This window comes from Dermacentor andersoni, chromosome 11, assembly GCF_023375885.2.
Source record: "Dermacentor andersoni chromosome 11, qqDerAnde1_hic_scaffold, whole genome shotgun sequence".
Taxonomy (NCBI): Eukaryota; Metazoa; Arthropoda; class Arachnida; order Ixodida; family Ixodidae; genus Dermacentor; species Dermacentor andersoni.
Window position 1 is genome coordinate 102,301,959 of NC_092824.1, and position 22,714 is coordinate 102,324,672.

Below are 22,714 nucleotides of genomic sequence, written 5' to 3' on the forward strand. Positions count from 1 at the left end.
CAAACATGGCGGACATACGATCGGAACGCTTGGGTCCCTTTAAACGCAATGGCTAATGACTTCAAGTGTGTACTAGAGAGCTTGAAAAATGCCAACAGTACACAAATCCATAAACGATGTTAAAGAATTGAATAATTATAGGCCCATTAGCTTCCTTTTAGTATGGTATAAAATATTCACCAACCAATTTTTCAAGCAAATGAGAGGAACACGACTTCAATCAACCAAGAGGAGAGACTGACTTCAAGAAGGGATATTATAGATTGGACTACATCCACGTCATCAATCAAGTAATTGAATAATCTGGGGAATACAACCAACATTTCTACATGGCTTACGTAAATTATGAAAAGGCGTCAAATTCAATAGAGATAGAAGTTATCATGAAGACATTGCGTAATCAAGCAGTACAGGAGGCATACATGAATATCTTGGGTAATATTCTACAAAGATTCGATACCTACATTGCTTGCCCTCGAGGAAAGTAGAAAATCGCCTATAAAAAAGGGTTCAGACATAGAGACACAATTTCTTCAATGCTATTCACTGCATGCTTAGAACAAGTATTTAAGCTATTGGACTGGGAAGGCCTAGGATCAATGGCGAATATGTTAACAACCTTGGGCTTGAAGGAAGTCTAGGAAGGTCATGCACGAGGATGCCGTGTGTTGTCCTATGCTACCGATGTGTCCTTGTCTTTCTGCATTAACTACGACAGTATCAAAACAACCAAGAAGTCCAGATTTTGCTCGTATTTCATAAAATGGACTTCTTAACTTAGTGCTAATGAATGTGGTAGATCTTTTGCCGCGAGTAACAAATCTGTTGCATAAGAATGCTGTAGCATTGACCATAGGCACCACACTCTAATCTGTTGTACGACACTTGAGAACAGGTAGGGGGAAACGAAGGAGACGGAGATAAAAATAGAAATGACAATAAAGCCGATTATGATGAGGCGAGAAACGTACATTGATTTTGCTTTTGTTTCCGCAGGCTGTACTTGGAGGAAAGAAATACCTTTTAGGAAGTCGTGAGGAAATGCTTTGTTGGTTTCTCGTACTGTTTAACGCGATGTGTGTCCTCAAAGCAGAGGAGGACACGCTTTTTCCTGGTCGGTGTAAGTAACCCTAATGTTTGCATTTGAGAACTTATAAACGAAAATTCCATTGATAACCTTGGCCACTTGTTCCAGCTTTTAGGTCCCGAAGTCTCTGCGACAGTCCAGTTTGCAAAGAAAGAGGTGTGTAACGTCTTTTATCTGTAGCTTTTCTGCGTTCATGCCAGCATTTTCTCACAAGTCTGTTCTGGGTATCAATATTGTTGCAATACACGTCTGATTAGCAGTTTTCCTCGTCCAAATCATTATGATAATATTAGTATGGCTAGCAAACAAAGCTAGTTAACTGGACCTTGAATGCCTGAGTAGGGTTTCAATATAGCAACAGGTGAGGCACCAGCAAGCTGGGGACGTATTTTCTGGCGATTACTTCGGTGATACTAACGCCTTCGCCTGATGTAGTGCTCAACCAGCCAATCAGCGCATGGCTAACGGCGATACTGTCAGCGAAAGTGGTCGTCGCAGAATACGTTCCTGGCACAGTGTTATTATTGCGTAATTTTGATGTGCATTAGACTGAGAATCTACTTTCTTCGATAGAGTTTTGAGGGATGTCTCAAAGGAAACTAGTTTTAGACGAACCATTCCTTTTAAAATTTATTGCAGCTCAACTCATTCTGGCATCTGTGAATAGGAGTGCCGACCCATGTGATGATTTCTACGCTTATGTCTGCAATCGCTGGAACAAAGCTCACCCCATACCCGATGACATGGTTTCCATGAGTCCCTTCGTTGAGGTTACAATTAAAGTCGAACAGGACTTACGAGGTATGCACGCAGTTCGGGTATTTGTGTTTTCATCCAGGAAAGTTGTATGCCTGCACGGAGAGTGCCTATACACGGGATGCTTAGTGCAGCGAAAATGCAACGAAAGCCTCTTGGCACAGATTGGCACAAAAGGCCTCACAAATCACAGCAGAAAGGAAGCAAAGAAATTGGCGTGTAAAGCGCTATTCTCAGAAATAAACAACTTGCTGGAGAAAGCCTGCACCTAACGAATTAGAAAGGAAAGCGTTATTTTACCAATACATTCTTCTGCATTTGAAAGCAACGGGGTGACGACTGTGTGCCAAACTCATGTGATGAAACTTGTAATGGACACTGTTGTGGCTATTGTAAGGTGAATAAATGTTTCTGGAGATGAAGCTGCCTTCCAGCTGTGATAGTCTTGCTATAGGCACCGGCATGGCATCCATCAGTTCATCTACGTTCTTGCGACATAGCTAAATTATTGCGATGACATACATGATAAGCACTGTTAGGACTATTGTGTGCTAAAAAAAGGTTTGTAAGGAGCAAAGTAAATGAATTTAACACGAGGCGCATGAACAAAGTTGCGAAATTATATGATATGATACTGATGGCTTATTAAAAACGAAGTCGTGCGTACTGCCACAAAAGCTATATAAAATGTAGGCACAGCTAATATGCCACCACGAATCCAACTGAACGTCTACTAAAGAATTATTAATAGAAAAAGAGCGCAAGCGAGTAAAACTAATAGAATGATCGGAAGCAGCGGGTCGTATGACCAAAAATTATCAATTTTCTTAGAATAAAGAGCCATGCAATTTTACTAGACTATTTTAAAACAAAGTATAAAGCTATGAATCTAGTAAATTGCATAAGATTATGCAGCGTTAAAAAATAAAGTCAGTACGCTTTACATCCGCTCAGTTTCATAGTAAGTTTTTCCAAGGAGATAAACGTGAAAATCTCGCTCTCAGCCTCAATATTTAGCTCGCATTTCGCGCCATGCAAGGTTTAATACCAGAACAGAAGTGAATTGTTTGGCTTGATGCCCGTCACTACGTATAAGTAAAAAAAAACCTTAATTTAAGACGCTGTTCTAAAAGTCCAATGTGTCTCCAGCTGACAAGCTTGATGCCTTTTGCCTGTGCAATTACAAGAATAAAGATTAAGCAACTATAGAATAATAGCAGCAGTTGCAAAATGGTGGTAGTAGTGTACTTTTGAGTATTTCGTGTAGGTTGGACAACTTAAAGACTTACGTTCCCGTCCTTGCCATTTTCTTGCAGAAATCCTCGAGAGTCTCCCTGTTGTCCCTGAAGCCAAGACAGCACGGGAAAAAGCGGCTGTCGCTTATCACTCTTGCATGAACACCAGTAAGCGGCTGCGCCAAAGGATAGGGCCATAACATTAGTTTCCTCTACTCTGGTATATAATATCTGGCCAGGTGACTGGATATTTGGCGCGCGATTGTAGATCGTTACTCGAAACGCGCGTTGAGTTGGCGTTCAGGGCTTCTGACGACTCGGCGTGACCTAGGTCAATCGCGTAAGGCGAAACTGAACGCAAACTGAACGTGCGTTCCGAGCAGTAATCTCTGATCGCGCCCCTGGTCGTCACTTTCAACAGCACAAAATTTCAATTAGGAGAGGATATTACGTTTTAGTGGCATGCCAGCAAAACTAATGATCAACAGCAAGCGAACCAGGGAACACTCATACTGTAGTCAACGTTTCATTAGGGAACTTGTATTTGTCATCCCCTCGTCAAAATTTTTCTAGCAGGTGGAGGCCTTCCTTCTTCGCTCAGAGATCATGCTATCTAGCTTCTATATTCATGTGAACTGTTTGTATCGTTCAGAAAATACGAGAAGGTAGCTAACACAAAAGATATCCACACATTATAAAGCATTCCTCATGACCTTGTTTTCAGCATGAAAACAGTATCTCCGAGAGTTATGTCTTAAAATGCCTGATTAGCGATCACAGTCTATCACTGGCGGGCACTTTTCCTATAATGTCTTTCGATGTTTTGTTTAACAGGCACATGATTTTAGGAACCAATGTTAATGTAACTCAGTCTAGAAAAGCACAATGGATCCAAGCCATGGGTAGGGTCGATGAATCTGTGTGCAAAAACACATACACTACAGAGAACGTGGCCTACGATAATCCATACAACCAGGAGGTGATAGCACAGACATCAGTTCAGTATTAAGTAGTTTCTACAAATGTCGGGATTTGGCGTGAATCGGCTACTGCATGGGTACTCGCCCTATCCTACGCATTCATTTTGATTGGTGCTTGTCAAACTTGGAGCCATTGTACATCATACAGACCTTTGATCACAACTTACCAAGTCTTTTTTTTTTTCAAAATAAGCATTCACGAGTGTCAGTGTGATTGTTCGCTGCTACGCTCTGAATATCCTTACACATTGGTTTTACTAAGGAAGTACAACGTATATTATTTGCTATAGTGTTCCACTTACTATGTGGCATTTTTATGGCATGAATGTCGTTGAGCATGGGCTGTTCCTTCTGTCGAGCTTTTTAAAAATGTTAGTGAATAACAACAACAACATTGTTCCCCATGAGTTTCACAACGTACACTGAACACGGTAAGGTCGCTCGACACAGCCTGCACCAACAAACCGCAACGTATTTGCAAAAATTATTCACTTATTTATTTGGGATTATGTGCAACGAGGTCAAGATTGTAGTTCTTGTAGCCATTATCCAGAAAACATCACTTAGCGAAAATGTGTTCTGTAACATCGTCAAGTCTCGTAATTTCTATGCTTGAATGCTTTCTGGACACTCACAGAAATGGCCCTCCAGCATGCCTAAGTTTGTTGTAGCACAACTCGAAAGACAAGGGCAACAGAAAGGAATATCTGATGCACACAGCACTGTGTGTCAGATGTGCCTCTCTGTTGTTCTTGTCGTTCAACTTGCGCTACAACAAAATAAGATATGCCATACCAACAAGCTCCTATAGCTATCCTCATCGGCCCTCCAGCGTGTGAACTGATGTACTGAAATCGCAGGCATAAGTGAAGAGGAAGGCATAAAGGCAGTGAGACGAGTCCTCGAGAAAAACGGGCTCGGAAAATGGCCAGTCCTGGACCACAAGGAGATTGAGGATATCGGTGACCTCAAAGGCATCGTCGAGAAAACGGGACTCACGTCTCTTTTCACGGTGCATATCGTCAAGGACATGGACAACCCCAAAGGTTACATTCTGCAGGTAATTTCTTGGGAAGAAGAAATACAATCGATTTACTTCATTATTAATTGGAAACAAAATGTGTTATGGGGTTTTACGTGCTAAAACCACGATCTGATTATGAGGTACGTAGTAGTGGGGCTCACCTGATTAATTATTAGCAACTGGTGTTCTTTAACCCGCACCTAATCCTAAGCAGACGGGTCTTTTTCAATGTTGCCTCATCGAAGTGTGACCGTCGTGGCCGGGATTTGGTCCCGCGACCTCGTGCCCAGCAGTACAACAACAAAGACATTAAGCAACATGGCGGGTATTGGTAATTGAAGTTGAATATAAAACAGCTTCTCGGGAAGATATAGGAAATATTTTCCTTCACCATTTCTATGCTTTATATGGCGTATATGAATTTCTTTCAGTGAAATCAGATTTTGTGCAAACAGCATGTGGACTTCTGAGCTTACCTTTCTTGTCGACTGATATATTTAGATAGTGCGCAAAGAAAACGTTCGGAAGTTTAGGCTTTACAATAGACCAAGGATAATAGGATTTGTAACGACTTTTGTTTATACACAATATGCACCTTCTATACACTACCTTCAATGTCAAGTGGCCATAATTCTATGAAAGGCTACGCTAGCGAGGTAAATGCTCCTTGGACAGCTAGCTTATGAGCTTTTGCGGACACATTTTCGCGAATAACTAAACTGTGCACCCAACGTAAACAAAAAAAGTCGCCGCTATGATTTATCTCGTCTCCGTTTCATCGCTCACGCCTCCTCATGGGTAATTAGCGATCAGAATTTCAAGTTAGTTGATGCATTTCTCGGTAGAAAATGTACTAGAAGTTTAAAAGAAAATGTAGTTGTCTTCAAACTTTGTTGTATTTGAAACTTGATGTAAGACCCATTCTGTGATCGAGGAATCTGTAAAGTCCATCACGTAGTGATTGTTACCCTGTGATCGAGTTACTCAAATGAATTATTTTCTCTCCTAAAATGTCAAAATCGTTATTGATCAGTCACAAGACAAACTGAAAATTAAGTTGAGAAACATACTGACAAACACATAAAATCAGATTACAATGATGTCCATGATGTCGTATACTAGTAACTCTACTTGTTTCTAAAAACGCCAAGTACTGGTTCCCTTTCTTCACAATTTTCTCCAGAATTCCGTCTCTTATCACAGTTTCTCATCCGGAACGACAGGGATGTAAATTTGTTTAGCTATTAGCGCCACACATTCAACTGCTGCATATTTTCGCCGACATCTTGTAGAAGGCTTTTCTGCACTGAGTTCTCTCTTTCACATCTAATTGAACATTATCGCATTCATGTAGTTGTGATAGTACAGGGTTTTATTGCAAGGTGGGCACGAATCTATATTTCTTTGTAGACTTAACTTGCTTTTCTTGTGGCATGTCCGTGCGTGTTGCACTAGAAGAAGGGGCAGCCTCAATCCTTTAACACTGCCCTTGAATAGGCAGGCCCGATGTAGCCTGTCTTTCCGTTGACTTACACTTCTTACACAAAAAAATAATTTCGTTGAGGACGCCGTCTCATGGAGAACACACTGCAGACCAGCATTTTTTTTTTTTTACAGCTCGGCCAAAAGTCTACCACAAATATAGAATCCCGTAAACGCTGTAAGACAGAAGGTGAGACCACGTGGGCTGCCAAATTTCGTGAAGTGGCCGAGACCGCGGCTAAACTGTTGCGACCAAGTGCAAATGAGGAGCAACTGAAAATCTACGGTAGAGCTACGGCATTGTTTGCATCACAATTGAATGAGGTATAGTATACGATAAACGTTTGTATTGGAGACTTTGCCTGAATTGTATGACATGAGAGCAACTACTCACCCACTTGCCAGCTGTCCCATATGCTGCCATAAGTGTAAACTGTTGTGCTTTTGGGTGTGATAAATTTGTGATATAATAAATAATAATATGAATAAGCAGCGCGAATGACAGAAAAAATTGAAGCGGGTGACACATGTTCTAAACATTCGACTCGTTTTTTTTTGCTGTCGTGGAAGTTGCTACAATGGAAACGAAACACGGCAGGAACAAAAAGCATCACTAAAAAAGTTTAGAAACGTAAAAAAAAAAAAAGAATCAAGACAGTAGTGGTAGGGTAAATACATCAAGAAAAATAAAAAAAGAGGAAGTTAGCAAACACCATGAAGAAGAAAGAACTTCCAGAGATATAACTGAAAGAGAAGCATCAAGAAAAGAATGTACATGCGAGATTAAGTAATTGTGCGGGGAGGTTTACTCAATTACTTGGTAATACTAGCGCAGTGATGGCCAGCGAAAGGGTCACTTCAACTTCTAGCATAGAATAAGAGAACGACTGTAATTAGTGTGCTTTCCACGGCACTATTTTCCGTCTACCTAGTATACATTGCGCCTTGAGACCACAGAGAATGTTTTATTATATCCGTCACCCTTGGGGTGCATGGCTTTGATATTCAACTAGCAACAAGTGTTTGTTATCGGGTAGTGTTCTTGCTGTCATCCGGTTCAGACTAGATGGCGACTTCTATTAAAGGCATAACATCTAGCGACGACGTCCTACATGATGTCACACCAACTACTCCCCATCACACCCTTATCGGCATTATAGAAACCCAATTTCTTCGATTTTTCCTAACCTGCACATTAAAATCCTGCATAGGTGCCAGGTATATTAAGGAAAGGGCGACACGCTACAATCTCTTTCCTTTGTTTCGAGTAGGTCCAACAGCCTCCAGAAGAAAGACGAAAATTGAGGGAGAACTATTGCGTTACCACAGTCCAGGAAGTTGATGACCGTATTCCAGGGGTGAGCGTAATTTATCTTTATTTTTGTCTATATGCGCATACTCTCCGATCACAGGACAGTACTACTGACACGCGTTACACGAAGGAATACGTAGGTGTGCAGGCGTTAGGAATATGCAGGCGTTAACACAGCTAGCTCGGAGCGTAGGTGACTGAACATAACCTTGGGGGTGGGCAGCGCAACCCGAACGTGTCGTCTTCTTCCTTTTGTCCTTCGTCAGGGTTGCACTGGCCACCGCTAAGATTACAAATTTTCGTGACGTTTGGGATCGTAGGCTGCTGAAACTGCTGCGCGAATCATTTCAGTGCGACTTAGGCAGCGCTTGGTGTTTCAGTTACGGCAATGAGTAGGCATTCAAATGTAAAAAAAAAACGCCCAATGCACGGAAACCTTGTTCATTACCAACATTTTCGCATAAAGAGAAGTTTCAGTGGACAAGCTCAGCCCTCGTGCGGATGACCAAAGCAAATTTTTTCCGTTTTCTGAACAAGGCACATCTTCTTAGCGTGCTGAATTTGCTGGACACATTTACTACCCGACCAGCTGACAGGTCCTGAAGCTATCATTTTTTATACAGAAGAAAAACTCTCTTAGTTGGAGCGTATAAAGCTCCAATGCCATAATTTCCATTGCTGCTAGAGGAGGGCGTAAAATGGCGTAATATTATATCAACCTCACTTACGTTTTGCCCTCTGCTCTTTTGTAAATGCGCCCTTTTTACCGCCACCTTGCCACAACAGCTTTATCTTTTCGACCTTTTGAGCACCGAATTTCGCAAGGTGAACATCACGATTCGCAAGGACGAGAAGATTGTTGTCATTGCTTTGGATTTTGTGGATCCGACCACACAGCTTTTCCTGCAGACAAAACCGTGAGTAGACGTTCTACAAACTCAATTAAGCGTTTGGTGCAGTTTTCATGCTAAATGGCTGCTTTTCACAAGCCAATACATTGCATCGATGACTATACGTTTTCCAAGCGGCTCCGAAATGTGCATGAAAAAATTTTAAGCGCAACGAAAGACACTACACGAAGGAACAACAGGACAAGGCGCCTACTCACAACAGACATGTATTTGAAGGGAGCACAAATATATAGGCAACAAAAATGGGGCCTGGGGGATATTGCGCATGCGCAGCAGAACAGCGGTGACGAAAACCAATAGTAAATCCCGAAAAAAAATTGAAAATACATGTATGCGATCATTCCCTTTTTGCGCCTATATAGTATTTGTGCTGCCTTCCAATAGACATTTTAATTGTGAGTAAGCGTCTCGTCCTGTTTTTTCGTGTGCTGTCTTTCGTAGCGCTTAAAAGGTGTTCAAGGTACAAATGAACACAACTAGCCCGAACGACAATTTGTCCCAAATGCTTGCCACTTCAATCAAGTTCAAGGCACTTGTCCTCTGTTGCTCCGGGTACGCGCAGTTTTCATTTTCAGGCGCGATATTCTCGTTAAGGTCACAAGTGCGAGTCCCCAAAAATGACCTAGCTACTAGTTTTCGAGAAGAGAATTTCAAAGAAAATTTTAAATAATGTAAAGATAAAAACGAAGCTTCACGATCCCATTACGATTTATTGTCAGCGCCTGAATCGACGGCGACCTCCTCGCTGCTTCAGTGGCTGAGTGTACAGCTTCTGAGCTGTTCGGCACGAAGATTTATTTATTTATTCAATCATTTATTAAAATTCATTCATCAATGTAGATTAACGCACAAGTCCACACTGTATGGCTCCGTATGTGATGCATCTGGCCCCATATTGATCTTGACTACCAGGGTCCTTCCACGCGCGCGAGTCTATGTGCACGAGCGATTTGCGTTAGTATCCATCGGAATCGGATCGCATGGCCGAGAATGGGACCGGTGACCCAGTGCTGACCATCAGAGCACCACAGCCGCTGAGCCATCGGGCGTGTTGGACGAGGTTGTGGGTTCGAATCCTCCCCCACGCCGCAACACTCAGACGAGTCGATGCGCAGGAGCACTCCTGCACATCGACTTGCACGCGTGCAAAGAAAAAATGCCGTCGGTAGTCAGTACTAAGGAACAGCCTTCGATTACGGCACAGCTGCACCTAAGTTATTGCTTCGGGACATAGGAAGGCCAAACTACGTGCCTAAAGAAGCACTAACACTTCTTACGATTTAATGAACTTTCAGCGAAGTTGTGTACAACTACCTTGGCTTCATGAAGGCTTTCGAGCTGCTGCCACTGGTGTCGAAACGGTTCCAAGCATTGTACAGTGAACTCAGGCAGGCGGCGTATGGAGTGGAGAAAGACCAACCTCGCTGGATGAGGTGCATACGTAGTCTCCAATATATCATGAAGGACACCATTGGCCGTCTCTATATGGAGAAGCGACTCACGAAGCAAGCTAAGCAAGAGGTGAGCAAGAACAGAAAACATGTGTTGTAGAACTATTTTCGAAAAGCTGAACGATTAGACAACATGGTAAGCACGTACTAACCGAAGAAGATTGTACTGTAGTGGCTCCGGTAACTGCAATGAACTGCGGAAGCTGTCGAAATAAATAGATTGATCTCAACAGAAGTTAAAAACAATATTTAGCCCAACATGCTCACAAGAGCAGCTGAGAATTCCGTGTGCGCTCAGAATGGGAAAAGTTTCAGGTGGACATTGGTACTTCAAATGACCGCTAGTACTCGAACACGGGATGACAAAGGAGTTCTCAAGCCATAGATAAATCCCTTTGCCGCAACGTAGGCTCTAAAGACCAAAGATTATCTTTATGTGCCCGAAAAAACTTTGAAATATCATTTATAACTTTCCAACAACGTAGCAAAGAAAAGCAATCAGGTTTCCCTGAAAGAAGAAATACAGGCAGAAATGTAGTATGCTTCTCCCACGTGTTTGTGACATAGTATACGGTGTGTCTGCTTATATGGTCAGGGTAAACATGGAGACGAAGTAGGCAGCGTGGTGCTTTTTTTGCTATTTGCTTAACGTTGTATGCGTTTTGATTACTTCTATGCTTACACACAAGGAAACTAAGCGTTTCCAAACTGCTTTACCAGTTTTTTTACACACTTGATAGTCCATACTCTGCAAAGCTCAACGTATCATATTTATTACGCCGAGTTTATTACCTGAAAATGCTGATTCAGACCAAACGCTAAGCCCCAAGTCGCGTTTCTCACATGTCAAGGCCAAGTTTCAGTTGTGATTAGCTCACTAAGCAAATAATTATAAATTTACTGCTGGAATAGTGGTATTCAGTCAGCATGTAAGTTCTAGTATGATAGTACTCTATGGTAAGACGTAAGTATGATGAAGTTGGTCAAAGTTTTCTTGATATGGGATGGTCTAAGCGCTTTCTGGGCAAACGCGCTATCAGCACCATGTTCTATCAGCACCAGTGTTATCAGCACCATGTTCCCTCCTTGCCTGCAAATATGACGCAAGCGTCGAAACCGTCCCGCATTTTCAGTACCATAAAGCCTACTTGTTGGAGCAAGGAGTGTGCTGTGGATCTGGCATACTGCATCACTTACGAATTGTCCTGATTATTCAACAGGTAAAAACGCTTGTGCAAGAGATTGGAAAGACGTTTTATTCCCGCCTACGTCACATTGTATGGATGGACTTCGAAACACGTGATAAAGCACGTCAAAAGGTTCGCCGAATTTTCTTAAAATCTTCGATCATTCGATTTATAGGCTATAGGGTTTTAACGCAACTGTGCACACCTCAACTATGATGAAGAGAATGTAGCTGTGTAAAAATATGCGCCTTTTGTAAACCAACGCAATTTATGAGAGTAAATACAGTATGCAATAAAGAATTCCAACATATTTGTAGGCCACTTTGAATATATGTACTCAAAAATTTACATCTCAGAAATTACAAGGCCTGTGTATTTACTTACCAAACTATGAAACATGTGAAAGTTATATAAATTACATGTGCATTTGGTGTTAATCAATATGAAGTGCCATATGCCTATATGGTCCGTAAATTTGGTTATTCGAAAACAAGATGTCTAATAGGAATACTTACACAGCTGAAGACAAACGGGAAACTGCGGTGTTGAATGATAGCTTTCTATATCGCCTACTTCACCTGCGCCATCTTTTGAACATACCATTACGCGATTTAAACCTACCCATGTGAACCAGACAAATAAATGCGTGCTTCTAACAAATACAAAGTGCAGCCTAATAGATCAACAATATGGGCAGTCACCATGCTTTTGACTAACATTTGTTCTCAAGAACACAGTTATGCACAAAAGTTGTAAACACGCCTCTCCTTTTACTCTCATCGATGCAGCTTTCGGAAATGAAAAAAAGGGTTGCCTACCCGGAGACGTTTCTCAGCGACGAATACATCGACAACGAATTCAGCGCCGTAAGTTTTGACTGCGTACAGCGTTCAATTTCGCATTGAACAACTGTTCGCATTATAGACAGGTGCCATTGGAACAGCTCGATTGTGCCTCCTGCTTAATAATCATTGCGACAAAACTACGGGCATTAGAGCAATATGCAGTACATACTACAGAATATTGAATTACGCTATAGTAAGATATCGCCCTTAATTTGTAACGCGTATTAACGTTACCTTTTCTGAGTTTTCTCATGCTGGTGGATGCAATTTTAGTGTTTAAGGCAAAGATCACGGCCGTTAGTAGTAAAAAGAATGTTTCGTATTTTCTGACTTGTTTCTTTCCAGGTCGGCACCTTGCAGAATTCCGAGCATTTCGTGGAAATAAGGGACAGGTTCCATAGAGTTGCCTACGAACAGCTGCTTTCCACACTGCGGGCCAGCGTCAGAGACAGCAAAGACGAGTACTTTTCAGCGTTCCCCATAAAATAAAACACGGGGTATTTGTGCTCAGGTCCACCACTATGCTCCAGCATTACGGCCCTTTCGCAACTCCCCTGCCACAGAGTTTCCCCTACAATTACTAGGGCGAACTCTGGCATGATCAATTCTCAGCCATCGTGGGAGTGATCTTCAGTGCGTGGATTTGTCTGACCAGTGCGCTCGTAGCCCCAGGCGTCGTTGTGGCTTCATCCGCTCTGCTTTATCTATCTATCGGCATAATTTAAGAAGCCATTCTCTATTTGCAAACGCTGAAGGCAATATAATTGTGTACGTATGCCTCATAATTGCCGATTGTTGCCTTCAAATCGCAATATCATGTTTAAAATGGCTCCTTTTATAAGTCACAAAGCCGTTTGAAGCCGCAGGGACAAATTTTGGGCAAATTATGTACTGACCACCATTGCCCCGCTGATTCAACCACCTGGCAGAGCTCCGTTTATTTTAGTAGGTCGCTGTGCTTTCCGCTAAGGTTGGTCTTACAAAAAATTCTAAATTATGCCATTGACGCCTCCGTAGATCACTGTGTGCGACCGATCAGTGGACTTATCAGTTACGCAACGAGTGAGAAAAGGAAACACCTCCGCTGAAAACAAAGCACGTAGATGAGTGCGGTTTCTCGCAAAGTTAGATCAACGGAGTTCAAACGTTGCGGCTACCGTCTGCACTGCCACCCCTCGGCACGAACATGTTTCTTATCCCTAGTGGCACCAGAATGTGTGACTAGGAGTTAAAAGCAGTGCTTATATACTTTCAAAGAAGTTTAAAAGCAAGGCGCATGCCCTAACTTTTGTCAGTGACGTAACGCTATAGTCACGGCCACCTTTCGAAGAAATTGGCGTTAACTTGCGCGAAAGAATTGCGTCGTTATGAAGGACGAAATTTACAGTTTGGTATACTTAGATCGCAGAGATATGAGGTAACAATCCAAGATGCAGCATCAACAAGACAAAGCGCAACAGGATGTTACATCTTGGTCTATATGGTGGTCAAGATAAAGCGATGTTTATCAGAAGAAAGCGCAACAACTGGTCATTTTGTCCACGTAAACCGGAAGAGGGTGTGCCGGTGTGAGCCGGTTATAATTAAACAATACGATTTTACAAATGCGTAGGTAATTACGTACAAATGCGTAGGTCCTGCAAGCGATCGGGAAATGATAATTGCACCGCGGAAGGCAGCGTAAATGACACAGAGGAATGCCTTGCCATTTAAAAAGCTCTATTCCTTTAAGGGAAATTATAAATCTTCAGGTTGACTTCGAATGACTTGTCTGCTATCGAATTTTGCTACGTCCGCAAGCTGTTTAGGAAGAGAAATTTAAGATCGAATTTAACACTCACCAGTACTGTGAGTGGTTGCAACTCCATTCCTAAATGTATACTTCTAGCTTTCGTTGGACAAAATTGCCGTTTTTCTAGCTTCGGCATTCTCTCATCCACCCGGAGAAGCACGAAACATGATGCGCATTTAGTTTCGTTTGCATATACATGAAATTTTTTCCGGCTAAATAGTTTTCATGCTTTTCTCGTTGAGTTCTTAGCACCTTAGCACGGCAAAAGCAATTTAAACCGCACTTTGAACACTTAGTTGTCTTTAGCAGTAGGAAAGGCATCAGAGCGCCTATGTAACGCATTTGCTTCACGCGAGTTATGCCGAACAAAGTTACGAAGTGTGGAACTTAACAGCGTCGCATACGCTATATTTTATTGTTTTGACGCGTGAATTGGTTTCTTTTTTGTTTTTGTTTTTTAGGTGGAGTGTTTCTGCTACAGAAGATGTGAACGCTTACTATTCTCCCGAGACCAACGAAATTGGTGAGTTTTGCGAAGGAGCTTCGCACTACAACACTGCAATGCTTTTGCGGCGCGAAAATAACTCACGGCCCGGGGCGCAGTGGTCCCATGATACACGCTGAATCCACTAATACAAGTATTTCTTCCCACACCAGTCATACCTGGAGGGATACTTCAAGCCCCCTTCTTCCAAGATGGTCTCCCATCGTAAGGAAACTACCTTTTCAGTCGACGTCCGGCTTTTACACGCTAGCGTTCACAAATCGGTAACTCTAGTCATTTGGGTTTTTTGGAGATCAAGTGATACTAACAGACAGCAGAAAACTTGAGTTGTTGGAACAATGGTCAACTTCTCGTTTGATACGAATAGTGCTTATGCGCGCCGCGTATGATCCAGCTTTTACAAAAGTCTGCGTGTATTAGTAGGAAATAGTACATCGCATATAGTTCAAAGCTGCGTTAAAGCGTGCCTTTCTTTCAGCGGTGTTAAAAACAGTACTCGTATACCTACGTGTAATCATATCTAGCAAAAGGCGGTTAATGGATTTCAACCATCCTTCAAAAAGAAAGCAAACAAATAACAACATTTTGCAGTAGTGTTTCTCAGCGCGATTGTTTATTATCGCGCTCAATATTTAGGTACATCAACCTCGCAGCAATCGGTTCCATAGTCGGCCACGAGATATCACATGGCTATGACGACGAAGGTAAGACTGACTTGTCCTGCTATCGGAGACATTTTCCTTTATTCGTATCAGTCACCTACACGCATGCTCTATTTCCACAAAGACATGGTATATAATTGCTGCTTTATTTTGTGATCTCACGCGAGTCCGTTAATCCACTATTTCCGTTAACATTAAGGCTCTCAGTACGATAGCAAAGGATGGCTCGTCAACTGGTGGAGTAATGCCACTGAGAAAGAGTTCAACGAGAGGAAGGCATGCTTCATACACCAGTACGGAAGCATCGTCAACCCAGTAACGAAAACTCAGGTAGGCACATTCTTCCTTGAGGGGAGGCAACAATCTTAGTCTTGTGTTTAAAGGAAGTTGGGAGAGAGAACCTGTTGTTTGGATTCAGTATTGTAGTAATGGGGTCTCGCCGGAGCATTGCACACTGCGCATGTTTCTAAGCACGAATTACAATACTAGAGTCGACAGTGCATTAAAAAAATTTATCCTGATATTTATGAAATCCAAATATTCATTCCCGTCGTGACGTGGACTTGTAGGTAGACCTTCTATTGCAAATGGACGTTAGTTAATATTCAAAGACTGGGGAGTTGATATGTGGTGTTTAATGGCACAATGGCCAGGTATGGCCGAAGAGCACCATGGCAAATGGTAATTTTAACAATGTATTGTGAATGGCGAGGACAGTGAATTTATCATGGTAGATGTGACATGGCTGTAAGAGAGCCTAAAAACTGTGGCTGTAATTAGCGTAAAATATATAGCTACTAAAACGATGACACTGATTAGTTAGGGACATGGGCGATGACAATTGGGTTTCGTTAAAAAACGTGAGACTGGAAAGTTAGAAATGATAAAGTAAAAATAACTAACGTGTAAATACACTGTCTCTGTAAGCGATCAAGAATAGCCAGTTTTGTCACCAGTTTTGGGTACTCGGGAAAAAAAATGGCTTCAGAAAAAATTGCTCCCCATTTGTCTTTATAAGAAGTGTAATGTATGCCTTCTGGTGCGACAATCACGCTGCACTCCTGTATTTTAAGTACAGCCGCATAGAAAATATGGGCCTGAATTCCCAAAGGGTTTCGTTGGCAAACGATGTTCGCCATTAGCCAGCTGCCCTCGCTAGTAATGTGTCCAGTGTTCGGATTGGCTGGAATTTCCTCTTACGAACAATTCTAGCGCAAAATAGCTTTTTCGGAAGACGGGCCCAGGGCTTTTTACGAAATTCTCTCTAACGTAACACTTTTTGTGCAGGCAAGTCCAAAGCGAATTAACATGAAGGGCTTAGTAGTTATCACAGTCAGCAGAACGATGACCACGCCTTTCCGAGCAAGAACACTATGTGGCACTGTTAAACACGATACGAGGCCAAACATGGCGCAGTGCACTGTGTAATTTCTCAGTCTCATGAAGCTCCATATGACTGCCACAGCTTGAGCGTCGTCCTCTGAATTTGCTTCAGATTCATGGGGAGAACACACTAGGAGAAAACATTGCTGACAACGGAGGAATTCGCCTCGCGTTTGCGGTGAGTAGAAAGATAAGCCCCGTATATGTACTTCACAAGTTAACATAACGTCGATATTGTCCCCGTTCTGTCCCCATCACAAGCATGCACTTAGAAGTACACGGACTGTACAGCTATCGCAACTGTCTACGAAACCTAATGAAATCGAGCATTACTAAGTGCGTTCCTATGTCGATCAACATTGCATGTATTCTTTCAGACACACGTTCGGCTTTCGGAGGATGATCACGGGCAAGTCTTGCCAGGACTCGATGAGTTTACGCCTGAACAGCTGTTCTTTATTTCGCATGCATTGGTAAGAAATTTCCACTACACGAAAACTATTTCCCGCAGAAGAGCACGCATTTGGGCTGTTTCGCCATGCCCCTCTCCTTGTCATGTTGGTTAGCGCTGTTTTACTGCTCGTAATTATTTCCCGCTTTCTCGTTTTTGTAGTAATACTTAAACTGATGCTACCATATCGAGCAGTAACTTCGCTGTATGTGAGGGCACCAATTTTCATGAAAGGCCACTGAAATGGGCTCCGAGCATAAATATTCACATAGCCGAGTAGTAAGCCAGCAAACAAAGCTAAGAAAGCAAGCTAATGATATTGGCGCCTGAAATAAACCTAGGATGGCCTGATGACATTCATCAGGATGGAGAGAAATCTGGTGAATGTAATGCTGAAGTAACTAGAATAAACAAGAACTGTAATAGGGAACACCTAAATATGAACAGAGATATAAAGAATGCGTGTTCATTTTATGTAAAGTTTATATATTCAATGAAATAGCACAACGTATTAGGCTTACGCTTGTTACGTGTTCTAAATAAAAGCCCATGTTTATCGCAAGCTCTCAGCAATAGCAAACAACCCTCACATTTCTTTCGGCAAGATTTTTATGTTTGCCATTTTTGATACCGAAGTGCCATCCACCATACGTTTATGATTAACAGTTTGTAGTAGGGCCCAATCATAGCTTACCCAAGACTCGTAAGGTATTTCTTGAAATTTGCATTACCTGGATAAAAACAGGAGGAGTATTTTGTTTAAAGGGCGCAATTCTTCCGCGTAAGAGCCAAAACAATCCTACTTCGTTGCTGCGCAGTCTTTTTTTCAGTGAAAGGAAGAAAAAACGCAAAAGTATGAAATGATCTTCGTCCATGTGGGCTCCTGACGAATAAAGTGATCGGCAATTATAGGATTTAACGATTTCGGCATTGTTGAGAATTTTCTTCGCTCGCTTTACTGTACAGCTTTATTGTCAAATGGGCAGAGAGAAATGACGCGGGGAAATAAATAAAGTATGCGCCACGTTATAACGTACATTTAGAGTCGACGGGCAAAAGTAGGATGACAAATGTGGTGGACGTGTTGAGACACTCCTTACAATGCGAACTTAAACATGCAACCTAAGAAGGAGCGTTGCAAAAGATACGATTCGTATATAGAAAAAAATTTGAAAGTGTAGCCATGCGTTGTTGACTGATTAACAGTGCCACGCTATATTATGCTCTGTTAATCTGCTGGAGAAGCTTTTTCAGCATATGCTATATTTATTTATTGTTATTTCAGAATTATAGTCATGTTTCCCACTTTCTGAGTTACAGGTTTGGTGCAGGACCACACGGCCAGAAATGGGTGATGAAGTGATGTATGATGTTCACAGTCCCAACAGATACCGGTACAGTAACTCGAACCAATAATATGTGCCTTCATACGACCCATTCTTCGCACTCATGTTATAAGCCGTCTACGCTCGTCCAAACGTGGTAATCCCCATTAAGGTATATTGAGCTCGCTGAAATTGATGCAATAAACTACCGGCGCAACAAGTCCACAAGTCGCAATGCAAGCTGACCAATGACGTAACACTACACTGTACGACAACATTGCATGAGATCTAAACAAAAAGATGTTAACGTAGAAGCGAGCGAGAGAAGGGCAACAACATGGAAACAACAGGCATTCTATAAAAATCCACAGACCGCAGCGATGACTCCGGCTCTTAACAGATCTGAGAAAGCAGCTGGCTCTCAGAAGGCAAACATGTACTTATTCAGACACAGATTCCTAGTTGCAGATTCCTGCAAAAGGGCACTGCCTTTTCACTACGCCTTAAAAGAAGTGCGCAAGAACAACCGTTCGTTTCTCGAAAACTCTTATTTGTAGCACGTATACCTTACAGGTTGAATTTTTTGTTAGTTTGCTTCAAAACAAAAAGTCATGCGATAGCGCATCAAATGCATTGTTGTTGGGAAAGCGTCAGAGGCCGCTAAAAATTAGCTTCACAATTTTTACGTGCAAAACCAAGATCTGATTATGAGGCATACGATACTGCGGGATTCCGGATTAACTTTGACCACTTGCACCTAAGTATTTGCACGTTTTCGCATTTCGTCACCATCAAAATGCGGCCATCGGGGCCAGGACGAATATCGCGGCCTCAAGCTGAGCAGCGGAAAGCCATAACCACTGGGCTAGAGCGTCGGTTGTCAGGTGTCGCTACCGACGTTGTTGCTACAGTTCACTTCAACGGTCACCCAGTATTACGTGGACGTTAACCCTGTCAGTGTAAGTTCCGTGCCGTACTGGTACGTTTTCGCGTTTCTGGTCCGCCATGTCCCTGACGTCATGTCATATAGGAATGTGAAAGCCATGGCAAGAGAGCGTTTGCATCATCCCAGTCAATTTTTTTTTATTTGCTGCGTAAACAGAAATGTATCGTTGTGTTCGTTTTGTAGTGTCCTAGAAAAAAAACGACACCCCAGTAGGTGCACCTCCTTCGAAAAAAAAAAAAAAACTCCGGCACTGAAAAGGTTTAAGACATTTGCGGACATGCTAAGGCTCTCGCAGTAAAACACGTCGTGGGGCTAGTTGGTGGATAGCTTTCAATAAATGAAGCGGCAATAATGACGGCACACAAGAAGGAATACAGACAGGACAAGGCGCTACCTGCAACTGTTTATTGTAGGTCAAAGGTGGATGATTATATAGCCATGAGGAGAGGGGAACGAAAGAGGAACACTGACTATGAGAAGGCGCACGTGGGAGCACATTGAAGATGTATGTGAAGGGAATCACGTGTAATCTGAATCTAAAATTTATCCAAAAACATGCTTTCATTCGTGTAAATATTCAGAGACGAGGTGCTGACACAGGAGTGCTGCGAGATTCCGGATTAACATTGACCACTTGCACCTAAGTAGTTGGCTATTTGAAGGCCAACCAGATTAAGACAAGAGGGGACAACTTATCAGCCACCTTTGACTTCAAGAAACTGTTGCAAGATGCGCGTTGTCCTGTCTGTATTCCTTCCTGTGTGCCGTCACTATTGACACTTCATCTATTGAAAGCTAAGGCTCTCTATCGGCAAGTGCGAGGGTTAGGTGATAGTTGAGGTGCAAGCGCATCCGGTTCTTTCTTAAATACATTTTGCCCAAAGGGCATGGGTTTTATAAGGCGAAGCTTCGTTTCTCTTCGCCATTTCGTTATGGTGAATTTCATGATAAATCAGTGGCCTAATAACGTAGCACAAAGGATCGATGGACGAATCAAACGCATTTAAGAGCATCTAAGTTTTACCTCTGCAAATTATAGGAGATAGGTGGTAGAACACGAAAATGTTTCAAAGCCTTTAGCGCTCAGCCATGTATATGTCTAGAAAAATTAGTTTTTAGATATCAGTAATGTCGCAGTAAGCAGAGCTTGGAACAGCAGATCGACGCCTCCACAGTAAAAAAAAAACGACGAAATTAAGCAGGGAATGAATGCAAAAAATAATTCACGGAGCTTACGCAAATACGTACTCGGAGAAAAGGATAAAAGCATTTTTTTTATTGAAGAGAATGTTAGGAGAGGTATAAAAGCAATTACTAGAGCAAAAAGCAGGCAAGTGAATATATGACAGTAGACTTCACACTGGAACAATCCTGCTCTCGCAGCAAATGACTTATGAGCTGAAGGAACCTCTGAAGTATTCTGTCTTTTTCTATCTGCGTTTCTTTCTCTTTTCGCGTGTGTGTGCGTCCTGAAAGACGTTTACCGCGAAGTGGACTTAAATTGAGTCAAGGGGACATTGATGATGCACAAAGTGCACGTTAGCTCGACGAACTAGAAATCTCACGTTTACATTAAAATTGAGCTCGAGACAATGGCGCCATCTTATTATACTCATGTCTCGCTTTCTTGTTGCAGAGTGAACATTCCTCTCCGAAACATGGAAGAATTCGAAGCAGCGTTCCAGTGTAAGACAGGGGCACCAATGCACGCGCCTCCAAAGGACAGGTGTATTCTGTGGTAGGGAACTGATCGTTGCCATTAAGAAAAGTATGAAAGCTCACAGAGGAACTGAATCTAAAGAGGTTCATGCATTGCTTCAGACCGCGTAAACAAGATCGGCGTCTTGCCTTCTAGCGCATGAATAAAGACAAAACCTGTTTTTAATTTGTCCATACGTTGACGAAGAATAAAATGAACAATGACCGCACAAAAAGAACGCCATGCTTTATTTCTACACACCCAGAAGTGCACGCAATAACACGTGTAGAAGCATTTGCTATTTGCGAGGTAAACTCCTAAGGAGGCCCTCTTATAACCCTTTATTCTGTGATCTAATTTAATGGAAACAGATATTTTAACACAACAATTCAAGCAATACGATAATGCTTTGAATATTCATTTAACACCGTGTACACTACACGATCGACTAGCCGTCACAGTCTGTTCAACATTAAACTATGTATTAATACTTTAATGCAAAAGCATTATATGGCCCATGCGGTGGAAAATCAGGCGTTGGCGTGACCACGCCATGATCGAAAAATGCTACGAACCCTGGACCGTTGGTGGGAATCGAACCCACAGCCTTCGCTGTTACAACGAAGCTAATTAGGGCAGAGTTAATTAAGGTAGAGTTAAGGCACTCGAACCCACGGCCTTTGGTGGGACTCGAGCAAACGAAGTTTGGTGTTAATTAAGGCATAGTTAAGTAATATAGGGTTAATTAAGGCACTCGAATCCACGACCTTCCATGGGAGTAGGACCGTATAGCATTGTTTCTCTACAAGTGATTAGGTGATGGCCTCACCGAAACGTTAGTAACATAGCACATCCTCTGGCGCACGTAGGCCAATAACCGTGGGATCAAGAGCAATAAGATTAGTAAATACAATGACGACGACAGCCTGCTATATGCCACGCCATCATTGCGGAACCAGCTCTTGGGTATCACTTACAGCATTCTATTCGTCCAAATACCGGCCCACTAACGTTGCGCAGGTGCTAATGCTAAGAAGCGGCGTTATTGGGCCTCTTTAGAAAAAGATAGTTGGTGCTAAGGCGTTTTAAATGAGACTAGAAGACATGAAAAGAAAAAGATTCGCGACAATAGATCTAATCAAGACCTACTTTTCAAGAGGCCGTAAATATAATCATACCATCTACCTGTGTTACAACGAAAGGTAATGGAAGTGGGAGAATGGACGGCTTTCTACGGTTTACCTTGCAACCAGACCATCTCACGTGGCATTAGATGTTGCACCGAACTAGCAACGGTGTGGACTCTACTACTTTTCGCTACTTCTTTCTGCATTCATGGACCTCCATGCCTGACTGCCTTGCTTCACCCTAGTTAATCCTTGGCCCCGCGGTTCCTGACCTTAACTGTTTCAAGAGCTGGCTTCTCCGTAATATCTCACAATTCATATACGATGCTTATCCTCACGCTTTTTACCAGGTTAAGTCAACGCAGCGAAAAATCATCTAATGGTATTAGATATTTCGCAAGACCACACACGCCTATATTCGCCTCACTGAAAATGTCACCTGTGTCCCGTTTTGTGTTCAAAACGTTGCAGCCAAAATACTTTATATATTATTTGGTCATTAGACAAGCTTTATTGGTACTTTACAGACACGACTGAGCACTTAATTGTGTCAA

At 42.3% G+C, this 22,714-nt stretch overlaps 1 protein-coding gene and 1 long non-coding RNA gene across 2 annotated transcripts in view; one reads left to right on the top strand and one right to left on the bottom strand.

The window, feature by feature from the left end:
- Positions 1–22,714, bottom strand: part of LOC129386883 (uncharacterized) — a 31,064-nt gene that overhangs the window by 4,712 nt on the left and 3,638 nt on the right. The window contains exon 2 of the long non-coding RNA XR_008614184.2: positions 3,133–3,254. This is a non-coding gene — a long non-coding RNA (uncharacterized lncRNA). The remainder of the gene's footprint in view (positions 1–3,132; positions 3,255–22,714) is intronic.
- On the top strand, positions 1,012–21,225 carry LOC126538987 (neprilysin-1-like). The gene is made up of 20 exons (XM_055075231.2): positions 1,012–1,120; positions 1,196–1,243; positions 1,727–1,888; positions 3,160–3,246; positions 4,919–5,118; positions 6,700–6,888; positions 7,836–7,922; positions 8,663–8,793; positions 10,083–10,308; positions 11,459–11,557; positions 12,214–12,291; positions 12,616–12,731; positions 14,524–14,585; positions 14,720–14,771; positions 15,204–15,271; positions 15,429–15,559; positions 16,725–16,790; positions 16,990–17,085; positions 18,384–18,457; positions 20,971–21,225. The coding sequence occupies exons 1-20, from the start codon at positions 1,042–1,044 to the stop codon at positions 21,074–21,076; spliced, it is 2,157 nt and encodes a 718-aa protein (XP_054931206.1). The 5' UTR covers positions 1,012–1,041; the 3' UTR covers positions 21,077–21,225.